The sequence below is a fragment of the Heptranchias perlo genome, unplaced genomic scaffold (assembly GCF_035084215.1).
Source record: "Heptranchias perlo isolate sHepPer1 unplaced genomic scaffold, sHepPer1.hap1 HAP1_SCAFFOLD_252, whole genome shotgun sequence".
Lineage (NCBI taxonomy): Eukaryota > Metazoa > Chordata > Chondrichthyes > Hexanchiformes > Hexanchidae > Heptranchias > Heptranchias perlo.
The window spans coordinates 361,151-376,177 of NW_027139264.1; the positions used below are offsets into that span (position 1 = coordinate 361,151).

At 50.7% G+C, this 15,027-nt stretch overlaps 1 protein-coding gene across 1 annotated transcript; it reads left to right on the top strand.

Moving 5' to 3' along the window:
• The first annotated feature begins 3,476 nt into the window (after nt 1-3,476).
• On the top strand, nt 3,477-14,802 carry LOC137310403 (major histocompatibility complex class I-related gene protein-like). The gene is made up of 4 exons (XM_067978236.1): nt 3,477-3,546; nt 7,148-7,423; nt 9,906-10,178; nt 14,237-14,802. Exons 1-4 carry the CDS (start codon nt 3,477-3,479, stop codon nt 14,425-14,427), a joined length of 810 nt encoding a protein of 269 aa, XP_067834337.1. The 3' UTR covers nt 14,428-14,802.
• Nucleotides 14,803-15,027: the final 225 nt, after the last annotated feature.

Here is a 15,027-nt window from a genome sequence, read left to right on the forward strand (position 1 = left end):
AAAGTTACCTTAACTCTTAAGCAGCTGAGTCTTCCAGTGCAGTAGCGTAGTGTTGAGAAGTCGAGGAATTTAGAAGCCAAATTTGAGCAAAGATCCAGTTTTCTCTGATGTAAACAAAGAGCAGGCCCGGTCGGGGAATGGGCAGTGGGCCCAGGTAAGTTTAAACTTGCAGCTTGAACTTGTGGGTAGGGGTAAAATGCACCCACTATTAGAGCCAGGGAACTTAACCAGTGGAAGAGAGGAGATTGGGGGAGAAAGGGCAAAGGATGGCAATGGATGACCAAGGATAGGATTGTCCAGCAAAGGAGCTCCCGAGGGAGCAGCCAGCCCAGGAGCCATCTTGTTAACAGTAGGAATCGTAGGAACATAACATTGTACAGCACAGAAGAAGGCCATTTGGCCCATCATGCTATGCTGGCTCTCTGAAAGCGCTACCCACTTTCTTCTGACCTTTGCCCAGACTCTTTTAAAAAGAAAAATTAAAAAAAATATTTATCCACTTTCCTTTGAGCAGCTATTGTGGGACCTGTTCCCCCCACTGGTCGGGCAGTCTGACCAATGATTTCCTGCTCCAGAACTCCTGGGAGCTCCTAACGGAAGCTGCCACTTCACCAAGCTCTGAGCTTCTAGCTAGTAAAATGAATGGTGGGAGAATCACGGCTGAGGAATTTTCCAACGTGGGCTAGTGGTGTCCGCTTGGAGCATTGAAGCAGGAAATCCCAGCCTCCGTCTCCGAACATCCCTCTCCATTAACAAAATTCCCTCTAATCTCTCCCTTTGCTCTTGACCTTAAATTTATGCCCTCTAGTTTCCGACTTACTGACCAACGGAAAGTGTTTATTCTCTTTATTTTACCAAACCCCTGATAGTTTGGACCCCTCTATCAGATCCCCTTGACCATTAGCAATTAGGAAGGCAAATGGTATGTCGGCCTTTATTACAAGAGGATTTGAGTGCAGGAGTAAAGATGTCTTACTGCAATTATACAGGGCCTTGGTGAGACCACACCTGGAGTATTGTGTGCAGTTTTGGTCTCCTTACCCAAGAAAGGATATACTTGCCGTAGAGGGAGTGCAACGAAGGTTCACCAGACTGATTCCTGGGATGGCGGGATTGTCGTATGAGGAGAGATTGAGTCGACACGGCCTGTATTCTCTAGAGTTTAGAAGAATGAGAGGTGATCTCATTGAAACATACAAAATTCTTACAGGGCTCGACAGGGCAGACGCAGGGAGGATGTTTCCCTTGGCTGGGGCGTCTAGGACCAGGGGTCACAGTCTCAGAATAAGGGGTAGGTCATTTAGGACTGAGATGAGGAGAAATTTCTTCACTCAGAGGGTGGTGAATCTTTGGAATTCTCTACCCCAGAGGGCTGTGGAGGCTCAGTCATTGAGTGCATTCAAAACAGAGATCGATAGATTTCCAGATATTAAAGGCATCAAGGGATATGGGGATAGTGCAGGAAAATGGCGTTGAGGTAGGAGATCAGCCATGATCTTGTTGAATGGTGGAGCAGGCTCGAGGGGCCGGATGGCCTACTCCTGTTCCTGTTTCTTATGTTCTTATCTCTGTACCAGTGAAAAGAATCCCAGTCTGTTCTCATAACTCAAGCCTCTCATCGGAACCTCGGTGTAGGAGGAGGCCATTCAGCCCCTCGAGCCTGTTCTGCCATTCAATTACATCATGGCTTGATGCATATCTTAACTCCATCTACCAGCCTTGATTCCGTATCCCTTAATACCCTTACCTGACAGAAATCCATCAATCTCAGTTTTGAAATTTTCAATTGACCCCCAGCCTCAACAGCTTTTTGGGGGAGAGAGTTCCAGATTTCCACTCCCCTTTGTGTGTGGAAGAGTTTCCTGACATCACCCCTGAACGGCCGAGCTCTAATTTTAAGGTTATGCCCCCTTGTTCTGGACTCCCCCCACCGGAGGAAATAGTTTCTCTCTATCTCCCCTATCAAATCCTTTAATCATCTCCAACACCTCAATTGGATCACCCCTTAATCTTCTACACTCAAGGGAATACAAGCCTCGTCGATGCAACCTGTCCTCATAATTTAACCCTCTAAGCCCCAGTATCATTCTGCTAAATCTCCAAGGCCAATCTATCCTTCCTGAGGTGCGGTTCCCAGAACTGAACACAGTATCTCCAGATGTGGTCTGACCAGAGCTCTGAACAGCTGGAACATAACTTCCTCCCCTTTGTATTCCAGCCCCCGAGATAAAGGCCAACGTTCCATTAGCCATTCCATTTTTGTAGCTGTCCACCAGATTCCCTGGGATCGCCCGAGCAAATCTCTTCCCGACCTTCTCCGTGAGCTTGACATCCTCTTCAACACATGGTATCCAAAATCGGACGCAACGTCCTCACTGTGGCCTAATATGGGAAAATGTGAAGTCATCCACTTTGGGAGGAAAAATAAAAAAGCAAAATATTATTTGAATGGAGAAATAATACAAAATGCTGCGGTAAAGAGGGATCTGGGTGTCCTCCTACATGAAACACAAAAAGTCAACATACAGGTGCAGCAGGTAATCCGGAAGGCAAACGGAGTATTGGCCTTTATTTCTCGGGGGATGGAGTATAAAAGCAGGGAAGTCATGCTACAACTGTACAGGGTGCTGGTGAGACCACACCTGGAGCACTGCGTACAGTTCTGGTGACCTTATTTAAGGAAGGACATACTTGCATTGGAGGCAGTTCAGAGAAGGTTCACGAGGTTGATTCCGGGTATGGAAGGGTTGTCTTATGAGGAAAGATTGAACAGGTTGGGTCTATACTCATTGGAGTTTAGGAGAATGAGAGGAGATCTTAAGAAAAATACAAGATTCTGAGGGGACTCGATAGGGTAGATGCTGAGAGGACGTTACCCCTCATGGGGGAATCTAAAACTAGGGGGCATAGTCTCAGAATAAGGGGTTGCCCGTTTCAGACGGAAATGAGGAGGAATTTCTTCTCCCAGAGGGTTGTGAATCTTTGGAATTCTTTATCCCAAAAAGCTGTGGAGGCTGAGTCATTGAATACATTCAAGGCTGAGTTCGACAAATTTTTGGTCAGCAAGGATATGGGGAAAGGGCGGGAAAGTGGAGTTGAGGTGAAAATCAGATCAGCCATGATCTCATTGAATGGCGGAGCAGGCTCGAGGGGCTGAATGGCCTACTCCTGCTGCTATCTCTTATGGTCTTATGGTCTAACCAGGCTCAGCATTAGCCGTTTCCACTTTGAGTTACTTATGATTAACGTCATTTTTGAGACTGGTTTCTGTCTGTGATCCTGCAGATTTCCACATCCTCGCATTTTACTACATACTGAGCCGTGGCGGGGCCGAGATGCCCGAGTACAGCTTGGTCGCGATGCTCGATGACTATGAGATAGTGTATTTCGACAGCACCCTGCAGCGGACTGTGCCCAGACAGCAGTGGATGGCCGACTCCTTCGACAACCATCACTGGGACGCCATCGCCATCACAATGGCGGGGTTCCATGGTCTGGTCAGAGGAAACACCGAGATATTTTACCGACAGCAACACGGTGCCTCGAGTGAGTATCCTCACAGAGCCGGTGCAGCTATCGACTGACAGGAGGAAAGGATTTGTATCCATATAGAGCCTTATCCTGTCTCGGAGAAATGTCCCGAACCACTTTACACCCATTAAATGACTTGGGATGACCTGGTCATTGGCACTATCTGGGAGTAACATGGCAGACATTTTCTGCACAGCAAATGGCAATGAGATGATTGATTTGTTCATCTGTTTTTATTGGTGTGGATTGAGGGAGAAATGGGAGCAATAGGTTCTTTTTATGTTCATTTGAACAGGAAGACGGGGCCTCGATTTAACGTCTCATCTGAAGGACGGCATCTCCGACAGTGCAGCACTCCCTCAGTACTGCCCCTCCGACAGTGCAGCACTCCCTCAGTACTGCCCCTCCGACAATGCATCACTCCCTCAGTACTGCCCCTCCGACAGTGCACCGCTCCCTCAGTACCGCCCCTCCGACAATGCATCACTCCCTCAGTACTGCCCCTCCGACAATGCATCACTCCCTCAGTACTGCCCCTCCGACAATGCATCACTCCCTCAGTACTGCACTGGAGTGTCAGCCCAGATTATGCGCTGAAATCTCTGGAGTGGGGCCTGAAACCACGACCTTCTTACTCTCGCCTCTAGTTCAGAAGGTTGTGGGTTCAAGTCCCACTCCAGAGACTGGAACACAAAATCTCGGCTGGCACTCCCAGTACAGCACTGAGGGAGGGGCAGCACTGTGGGAGGGGCAGCACTGAGGGAGGGGCAGCACTGTGGGAGGGGCAGCACTGAGGGAGGGGCAGCACTGTGGGAGGGGCAGCACTGAGGGAGGGGCAGCACTGTGGGAGGGGCAGCACTGTGGGAGGGGCAGCACTGAGGGAGGGGCAGCACTGAGGGAGGGGCAGCACTGAGGGAGGGGCAGCACTGAGGGAGGGGCAGCACTGAGGGAGGGGCAGCACTGTGGGAGGGGCAGCACTGTGGGAGGGGCAGCACTGAGGGAGGGGCAGCACTGTGGGAGGGGCAGCACTGTGGGAGGGGCAGCACTGAGGGAGGGGCAGCACTGAGGGAGGGGCAGCACTGAGGGAGGGGCAGCACTGTGGGAGGGGCAGCACTGAGGGAGGGGCAGCACTGAGGGAGGGGCAGCACTGTGGGAGGGGCAGCACTGTGGGAGGGGCAGCACTGAGGGAGGGGCAGCACTGAGGGATTTGATGTGAGCACCTTGAACGTTGGAATGAAATCATCGCTGCCACTTGTTTCTCCTCTTCTAAAGCTGCGTTGCCAGGGTTACTAACAAACAGATGAAATCAGGACAGGCGGGTCCATCAAGCCTGTCCTGTCTTGGCACGGTGAAACAACACACACACACACACCATCAGCACCCTCTCCCTCCCACAGTCACACAATCTCCTGGGAGAGGCCAAAGAAAGAGGATGAAACTGAGGCCAAGTTAGGAAAGCAAACACTCTGGGAGATTCCTCTGCGACCCCCCCCCCCAGGGAATCGAGGAAGGTGCAGGAGATCACAGTGTCTGATATCACTGGTCCCCATTAACCCCACACACCTCCTATAACTCGAGATACTTTCTATTGGTCGCCAGTCCCCTTTCCAACACTTGCAGTCCACCCACACACACTGTGCATGCAGGCAACTTGTTCATCGAATCACAGAAAGGTGACAGCACGGAAGGAGGCCATTCGGCCCATCGAGTCCGTGCTGGTTCTATGCAAGAGCAATCCAGCTCGTCCCACTCCCCTGCCCTATCCCTGTAGCCCTGCAAATTTTTTCCTTTCATTACTTATCCAGTTCCCTTTTGAAGTCCACGATTGAATCTGCCTCCACCATCCCCTCGGGCCGTGCATTCCAGATCCTAACCACTCGCTGTGTAAAAAAGTTTTTCCTCAAGTCACCTTTGGTTCTTTTGCCAATCACCTTAAATCTATGACCTCTGGTTTTTAACCCTTCCGTCAATGGGAATAGTTTCTTCATGATTTTGAACACCTCTATCAAATCCCCTCGCAACCGTCTCTGTTCCAAGGAGAACAACCCCAGCTTCTCCAGTCTATCCACATAACTAAAGTCCCTCATCCCTGGAATCATTCTGGTAAATCTATTCTGCACCCTCTCTAAGGCCTTCACATCCTTCCTAAAGTGCGGTGCCCAGAACTGGACACAATACTCCAGTTGTGGCCGAACCAGTGTTTTATAAAGGTTCATCATGACTTCCATACTTTTGTACTCTATGCCTCTTTTTAAAAAGCCCAGGATCCAGGATGCTTTTTTAACCGCTTTCTCAACCTGCCCTGCTACCTTGAATGATTTGTGCACATATACCCCCAGATCTCTCTGTTCCTGTACCCTTTTAGAATTGTGCCCTCCAGTACCTCTTCTATATCAATTTTTAGCCCATCCAGTATCTTAACTATATCTTCCTTTACCGAGACTCTGGCAGCATCTTCTTCCTTGGTAAAAACAGATGCAAATTACTCATTTAGTACCTTGGCCATCTCCTCTGCCTCCATGAGTAGATCTCCTTTATGGTCCCTAATCGGCCCCACCCCTCCTCTTACTACCCGTTTACTGTTTATATGCCTGCAGAAGACTTTTGGATTCCCTTTTATGTTGACCGTCAGTCTATTCTCAGACTCTCTCTTTGCCCCTCTTATTTCCTTTTTCACTTCCCCTCTGAACTTTCTATATTCTGCCTGGTTCTCACTTTTATTATCAACCTGATATCTGTCATATGCCCCTTTTTTCTGTTTCATCTTACTCTCTATCTCTTTTGTCATCCAGGGAGCTCTGGCTTTAGTTGCCCTCCCTTTCCCCCTCGTGGAGACTGTACCCGAACCATCTCCTCTTTAAAGGCCGCCCACTGTTCAATTACAGTTTTGCCTGACAATCTTTGATTCCGATTTACCCGGGACCAGATCTGTTCTCATCCCGTTGAAATTCCAGAGATCGATGACTCTCTGTGACAATCTAACCTATTGCTAAGGTTAAAGTCCAAGACAGCAGGACATAAATGGAACCTCAACGTAACACAGCTGCTTAGGAGCATCGAAAGAGGAAGAGGCCATTCAGCCCCTCGAGCCTGCTCCACCATTCATTTATATCATGGCTAATCTGCACCGTAACTCCATTTTCCAGCCTTTGCTTCCTATCCATCGATACCCTTACCTAACAAAAATTTAACAATCTCAGTCTTGAAAGCTCCAATGGGCCGCCAGCATCCCACAGCCTTTTGGGGGAGAGAGTTCCTGATTCCCACTCCCCTTTGTGTGATAAAGTGCTTCCTGATTTCACTCCTAAATGGCCTGGCTCTAAATCTAAGATCTTGATTCCCCCACCTGAGGAAATAGTCCCTCTGGAATTCCCTCCCTAAACCTCTCCACCTCTCTCTCCTCCTTTAAGATGCTCCTTCAAACCTACCTCTTTGTCCAAGCTTTTGGTCACCTGTCCTAATATCTCCTTATGTGGCTCAGTGTCAAATTTTGTTTGTCAAGTGCCTTGTGATGTTTTACTCCGTGAAAGGCGCTATATAAATGCAAGTTGTTGTTGTTGTATGTACCCGATCGAACCCTTTTCACATTTTCAATTGACTTGAGTTGTTTTTCCAGGTGTTTTCTTTGTCCAGGGAATGTGTGGCTGCGAACTGAACAGCGACAACTCCACGGAGGGGTTTATAAAGTTTGGATATGACGGGGAGGACGCGTATGTTTTTGACAAGGACAGATTGAGTTGGATTGCGGTGAATCCAGAGTTCCAGACTTTAGCAGACCGGTGGAATGCGAACACCTTCATGAACAAATACTTCAAGACCCTGTTGGAAAAGGACTGTGTGAAGTGGCTGCTGATATACCTTCGGGCTGGGCGAGAAGCACTACAGAGGAAAGGTACCTCGAGCGAGCGGGAACTGGAGGTGCCGGACAGGCAAAGTTTATATTCCCAGTCTGCACCTGGCCTCAGTACCCCTTGGGGTGGGTGGGGTCGGGATGGGGGAGATAATCGGGCAGGTGACCTAAATCCGATGACCTACTCAGTCTCCCCGGCTGGAAAGCCCGTGCGTGTTGACATCGGGTGAGAACGGGGTTCAACTAAGTTGTAATACCCCCATGGTTGAATAGCGTCCTGGTCCTCACTGTGAAGGCTCACTCGTGAACACTGGGTGCTTGTGTGCGTTACCGGAACGTGACCCGTTACATGGAATTTACAACACAGAAACAGGCCATTCGGCCCAACAGGTCTATGCCAGTGTTATTGCTGCACCCTCCCTACTTCATCTCCCCCGATCAGCATATCCTTCTATTCCTTTCTCCCTCATGTGTTTATCCAGCTTCCCCTTAAAGGCATCTGTGCTATTCGCCTCAACTACTCCTTGTGAGAGCGAGCTCCACATTCAAACCACTCTCTGAGTTTCTCCTGAATTCCCCATTGGATTTATTAGTGACTCTCTTATATTTATGGCCCCTCGTTCTGGCCTCTGCCACAAGTGGAAACATCGGGGGAAAAATTTGGATGTGGCCGTTTTTGGGCGGGGGCAGCGTGATGTGCTTTACCCCGTGTCCAATGGTCCCGGCGCAGGCAGGATGCAAGTTTCGACCCACCCGAGGACCGACCTGCGATCAGCGTTCCATCCCAGGCCTTGCACCTGGAATCAATGCAATTCACACTTTCCACCACCAGAGGGAGTCTAATCTCTTAAAGGGAGGATGTTTATCAGAAATCTCTTAAAGGGAGCTGGTACCTGTTATTTGCTGAAAATAACAGTCTGCACGGAGTCTGAACGGAGATCAGACATCGCACATGTAAAACACAAATGCAGGTCCCATCCCTATGTTAACACACTGATGAGTTCTGTTAAAACATTGAATAAAGGTTGCGCACTACTAAATCCCACATCCTCCAATCTGCACACCAGACCTCACCAATCTGCCGACCTTAGTTGGTACCAGGCCTGTGAGAGTGCATGCACCAGGGTTCTCTGCTGATGCACTAGAGGCCTTGGTGCAAGAGGTGGACAGAAGGAGGGACATCCTATCTCCGCAGTGGGGGGAAGGGAGGGGGGGGTGCAAGAGGCCCTCCAGACAGATATCCAAAAGGCAGTGGGAGGCAGTGGGGGATGAAGTCAATGCCAGGCTCACAGCATCATGAACATGGATACAGTGCAGGAAGAAGTTCAATGCTTTGACATGAGTGGTCAAGGTGAGTAAGGTCAACTGTCAAGTGGTGTCTCCAACCAACTGCTCCACACACGACACCCCCATCACCCACATACCAACAAACTCTTTCCATCAGTACTCAACTCTTCCCATCAGATGCTTCCTCTCACCCTCACACATTACCACTGTTTCAAGCCGTCCACCCACAACTCACAGGCCACACACACTGGCAGCTATTCAACCATGACAGGCACATCACCCAGACACAGGAGAAGGTGGCGCATATCAAGAGGCAGCAAGTGGCAGTGACATTCAGCCCCTCGAGCCCGTTCCACCATTCAATGAGATCATGGTGGACCTGTGACCTAACTCCATATACCCACCTTAGCCCCATATCCCATAATACCCTTGGTTCACAGAAATCTATCAATCTCAGATTTAACATTCACAAGTGAGCTAGCATCAACTGCCGTCTGTAGAAGAGTGTTCCAAACATCTCCCACCCTTTGTGTGAAGAAGCATTTCCTAACTTCACTCCTGCACCTCCTGGCTCTAAATGTTTCGCGATGTCCCCGTGTCCTCGTATTCAAATGTAGGAGACCTCCGAAAACAGTTACAAATGTCTCCGCAGCCAGAAGCAATAATCCAGCAACTAACCTGTAAATCCTGCATGGTCCCTTTAAATAGCGCTGGTGGGGGGTCCTCCAGGAACTGTAAGACACGTTCAGATGGTCGGGGTTAAGATTGTGCGTTGAGTTGAGCGTTAAGTCCCGAAATGGTGTCTATCACTTTAAATCAGCTTTGCACACTGATTGAAGCCATTTTCTCCCTACTTTACATGATTCCAGTGTTCGTTATCTGCGCCTGCGCTAACTCCGATACCAAGATGGTGTCTGGCGCACGTCACGCAGGAAATGTGCGTGCGCATCCGAGATGCGATCTTGGATGTCGGAGAGGCCGTCTCGCGCCGAAACAACGGGCGCTACACGGCCCTATTTAGCGCCCATCTTCCCTACGTCTATCCTATCAAACCCTTTCATAATCTTAACGACCTCTATCAGGTGACCCCTCAGCTGAACTCCGGTGAACTCCAGCTGTCTCTCAGCATCAGTCATCTGCCTTCAGGCCGAGAAAATTGATGGTGGTGGGCGGGGAAGAAATGAAGGCAAAAGAAGAGAACTTGTCACCGATTGTACTCTTTGTTTAAATCTCTCAGTCGCCCCTGAGGTGTTTATTGGGAAGAGGAGTGACGGGGACAGAGTGCTAAGGGTCTCCTGCCTTGTGTCGGGGTTCTACCCCTGGGCCATCGAGGTGACTTGGTTGGGGAATGGCGAGGAGATCGCTGACATTGAATCCAGTGACGTGCTGCCCAACCAGGATATGACCTATCGGGTACTGAAAACGATCGAGCTGAGTGGAGACGACAGGAAGAGCTACTCCTGTCATATCGAGCACGCCAGCCTCCTGCGGGGGATCAACGTACCCTGGGGTGAGTGGCAAATCGGGGGGGGGTCCTCAGGGCTTTTCCCCGTGTCTTGGGGGCCCACAGGGTCCATCCCCATGCCTCTGGGTCATTCCCCGTGCCTCTGGGTCATTCCCCGTGCCTCTGGGTCCTTCCCCGTGCCTCTGGGTCATTCCCCGTGCCTCTGGGTCATTCCCTGTGCCTCTGGGTCATTCCCTGTGCCTCTGGGTCCTTCCCCGTGCCTCTGGGTCCTTCCCCATTCCTCTGCATTCTTCCCCATGCCTCTGGGTCATTCCCTGTGCCTCTGGATCATTCCCCGTTCCTCTGCATCCTTCCCTGTGCCTCTGGGTCATTCCCTGTGCCTCTGGATCATTCCCCGTGCCTGTGGGTCCTTCCCCGTGCCTGTGGGTCCTTCCCCGTGCCTGTGGGTCCTTCCCTGTGACTCTGGATCATTCCCTGTGCCTCTGGATCATTCCCTGTGCCTCTGGGTCCTTCCCCGTGCCTCTGGATCATTCCCTGTGCCTCTGCATCCTTCCCTCTGCCTCTGGGTCCTTCCCTGTGCCTCTGGATCATTCCTCGTGCCTCTGCATCCTTCCCTGTGCCTCTGGGTCCTTCCCCGTGCCTCTGGATCATTCCCCGTGCCTCTGCATCCTTCCCTGTGCCTCTGGGTCCTTCCCTGTGCCTCTGGATCATTCCTCGTGCCTCTGCATCCTTCCCTGTGCCTCTGGGTCATTCCCCGTGCCTCTGCGTCCTTCCCTGTGCCTCTGGGTCATTCCCCGTGCCTCTGGGTCATTCCCCTTGCCTCTGGGTCCTTCCCTGTGCCTCTGGGTCATTCCCCGTGCCTCTGGATCATTCCCCGTTCCTCTGCATCCTTCCTCATGTCTCTGCATCCTTCCCTGTGCCTCTGGGTCATTCCCTGTGCCTCTGGATCATTCCCTGTGCCTCTGGGTCATTCCCCGTGCCTCTGGGTCCTTCCCCGTGCCTCTGGGTCCTTCCCTGTGCCTCTGGATCATTCCTCGTACCTCTGCATCCTTCCCTGTGCCTCTGGATCCTTCCCCGTGCCTCTGGGTCCTTCCCCGTGCCTCTGGGTCATTCCCCGTGCCTCTGCATCATTCCCCGTGTCTCAGGGTCCTTCCCCGTGCCTCTGGATCATTCCCCGTTCCTCTGCATCCTTCCCTGTGCCTCTGGGTCCTTCCCTGTGTCTCAGGGTCATTCCCTGTGCCTCTGCATCCTTCCCCGTGCCTCTGGGTCATTGCTGTGCCTCAGGGTCCTTTCTTGTGTCTCTGCGTCCTTCCCCACTTCTCTGGATCCTCCCATGTGACTCTAGGTCATTCCCTGTGACTCGAGGTCATTCCCTGTGCCTCAAGGTCATTCCCTGTGCCTCAAGGTCATTCCCTGTGCCGCAGGGTCCTTCCCCATGTCTCTGCATCCTTCGGGGGAGCGCTGCACTGTCAAAGGGGCAGTACTGAGGGAGTGCGGTACTGTCGGAGGGTCAGTACTGAGGGAGAGCTGCACTGTCGGAGGGTCAGTACTGAGGGAGAGCTGCACTGTCGGAGGGTCAGTACTGAGGGAGAGCTGCACTGTGGGAGGTGCCATCTTTCAGATGAGATGTTAAGTCAAGGCCCCAACTGCCATCTCAGGTGGAGGTGAAACATCCCATGACATTATTTCGAGGATGAGCAGGAGAGTTATCCCCAGTGTCCTGGCCAATATTTATCCCTCAATAAACATGAATATAAAAAAAGTGATCTGATCATTATCACATTGCTGGTCGTGGGATCTTGCTGTGCGCAAATTGGCTGCCGGGTTTTCCACATCACAACAGTGACTACACTTCAAAATAGTTTAATTGGCTGTAAAGTGCTTTGAGACATCCTGAGCTCATGAAAGGTGTTATATAAATACACCTCTTCCTTTTCTCTTTCAATAGCACATGCCCACCTTTCACGGTGTTACACTGAGCAAAATCCCCTTCAATTTACCCAATAGCACAATTGGTAAATGACCTGCCCAATGTGGAACAAAGACGGACAGACCAGAGGGTCCCAGATTTAACCCCTGGCCTCTGCTGAGTGGGAGGATTTCAATTGGAGAGACTGCCCTTTCCCCATAGCCCTGACTCAATTCCAAACTAATCCCACTGCCCCACTCTCTCCCCATAGCCGTGTATCAATCCCAAACTAATCCCACTGCCCCACTCTCTCCCCATAGCCCTGTATCAATCCCAAACTAATCCCACTGCCCCACTCTCTCCCCATAGCCGTGTATCAATCCCAAACTAATCCCACTGCCCCACTCTCTCCCCATAGCCCTGTATCAATCCCAAACTAATCCCACTGCCCCACTCTCTCCCCATAGCCGTGTAACAATCCCAAACTAATCCCACTGCCCCGCGCCCTCCCCATAGCCCTGTATCAATCCCAAACTAATCCCACTGCCCCACTCTCTCCCCATCGCCCTGTATCAATCCCAAACTAATCCCACTGCCCCACTCTCTCCCCATAGCCCTGTATCAATCCCAAACTAATCCCACTGCCCCACTCTCTCCCCATCGCCCTTTATCAATCCCAAACTAATCCCACTGTCCCGCTCTCTCCACACAGCCCTGTATCAATCCCAAACTAATCCCACTGCCTCACTCTCTCCCCATAGCCCTGTATCAATCCCAAACTAATCCCACTGCCCTACTCTCTCCCCATAGCCCTGCATCAATCCCAAACTAATCCCACTGCCCTACTCTCTCCCCATAGCCCTGCATTAATCCCAAACTAATCCCACTGCCTCACTCTCTCCCCATCGCCCTGTATCAATGCAAAACTAATCCCACTGCCCCACTCTCTCACCATAGCCCTGTGTCAATCCCAAACTAATCCCACTGTCCCACTCTCTCCCCATAGCCCTGTATCATTCCCAAACTAATCCCACTGCCCCACACTCTCCCCATTGCCCTGTATCAATCCAAAACTAATCCCACTGTCCCACTCTCTCCCCATAGCCCTTTATCAATCCCAAACTAATCCCACTGTCCCGCTCTCTCCACATAGCCCTGTATCAATCCCAAACTAATCCCACTGCCTCACTCTCTCCCCATAGCCCTGTATCAATCCCAAACTAATCCCACTGCCCCAATCTCACCATAGCCCTGTATCATTCCCAAACTAATCCCACTGCCCCACTCTCTCCCCATCGCCCTGTATCAATCCAAAACTAATCCCACTGTCCCACTCTCTCCCCATAGCCCTGTATCAATCCCAAACTAATCCCACTGTCCCACTCTCTCCCCATAGCCCCGTATCAATCCCAAACTAATCCACTGTCCCGCTCTCTCCCCATAGAGCCTGTATCAATCCCAAACTAATGCCACTGTCCCACTCTCTCCCCTTAGCCCTGTATCAATCCCAATCTAATCCCACTGTCCCACTCTCTCCCCATAGCCCTGTATCAATCCCAAACTAATCCCACTGCCCCACTCTCTCCCCATAGCCCTGTATCAATCCCAAACTAATCCCACTGCCCCACTCTCTCCCCATAGCCCTGTATCAATCCCAAACTAATCCCACTGCCCCACTCTCTCCCCACAGTCCTGTATCAATCCCAAACTAACCTCACTGCCCTGTATCTCCCTGAGCTTCGAATGTTTAGCCACCCTTCCCTTAAAACATACAATGGTCTCTGTCTCAACCACTCCCTGTGGCCAAACATTGCAATGTGCAACCATCATCTGTGTAAAGAAATGGCCAATAGTTTCCCCTCCTTGGCATTGCACTGTTATTTTACAGTGTGTAATTCTGCAGCCTCTATCCCTGATATCAGATGGTTCGTGTGTTGATTTAATCTGCTGACTACAGAATTGCACTTTAAACTCTGTAACTAGTCAGGAACTGCCCTGTTTCTGAGATTAATGAATGGTAACTAGTTGTATTCTGCTTATTATTTGTAATGGAGCCAGTTAGGCATGTTTCAATCCATTTTAAATTGTTCATTACCCTATCAGACATGTACTGTACCAGTGTGCAGCTTAATGAAGCACCTAATGAAATCATTAGGAAATAATTATTGATCAACATCATTTTAAAATTCAATAGAGAGGGCGACAGAAGGAGGCACGAATGTCGGGATTGGGACTGGAGCAGCAGCCGTCTCACTCACTCTTCTTGGCATCATCGTCGGAATTGGCTTCTGGAGCAAGAGGCAAAACAGGAGAGACCAGCAGAGCCCATCAGAGACCAGCAAAGCCCATCAGAGACCAGTAGAAACTGGCAGAGTCCTGCCGTGATGAGCAGAGACCGGCAGAGTCCTGCAGTGACCGGCAGAGACCAGTAAGACCAGCAGAGTTCTGCAGTGACCAGCAGAGAATATCAGAGACCAGAAGGGACTGGCAGAGACCAGCAGAAAGCGACAGAGTCCAGCAGAGACAGACAATGTCAGAGACGAGCAGAGAACAGCAGGTTCCTCACCTGCTGACCAACAAGATCCATTTTCAGTAGTTAATTCCACGAACGATATATTTTCTTCCATTCTCCTCCCATATTCTCCTGAAGTTGCAAACTCTTAAATGGTGTACGTGCCAGGACCACCCAGAATATCACCCGTGCTCCATCTTCAGATGTTTGATGGGACAGTGTAGAGGGAGCTTTACTCTGTATCTAATCCATGCTGCACCTGCCCTGGGAGTGTTTGATGGGACAGTGTAGAGGGAGATTTACTCTGCATCTAACCCGTGCTGTACCTGCCCTGGGAGTGTTTGATGGGACAGTGTAGAGGAAGCTTTACTCTGTATCTAACCCATGCTGTATCTGCCCTGGGAGTGTTTGATGGGACAGTGTAGAGGGAGCTTTACTCTGTATCTAACCCGTGCTGTACCTGCCCTGGGAGT

Excerpts from the sequence above, each read along its gene's own strand:
- LOC137310403 (XM_067978236.1), top strand. The coding sequence starts at position 3,477 with ATGGCGGGGTTCCATGGTCTGGTCAGAGGAAACACCGAGATATTTTAC. Across the intron at positions 7,424-9,905 it reads AGAAGCACTACAGAGGAAAG|TCGCCCCTGAGGTGTTTATT; the intron begins GTACCTCGAGCG and ends TAAATCTCTCAG. Across the intron at positions 10,179-14,236 it reads GGGGATCAACGTACCCTGGG|AGAGGGCGACAGAAGGAGGC; the intron begins GTGAGTGGCAAA and ends AAAATTCAATAG.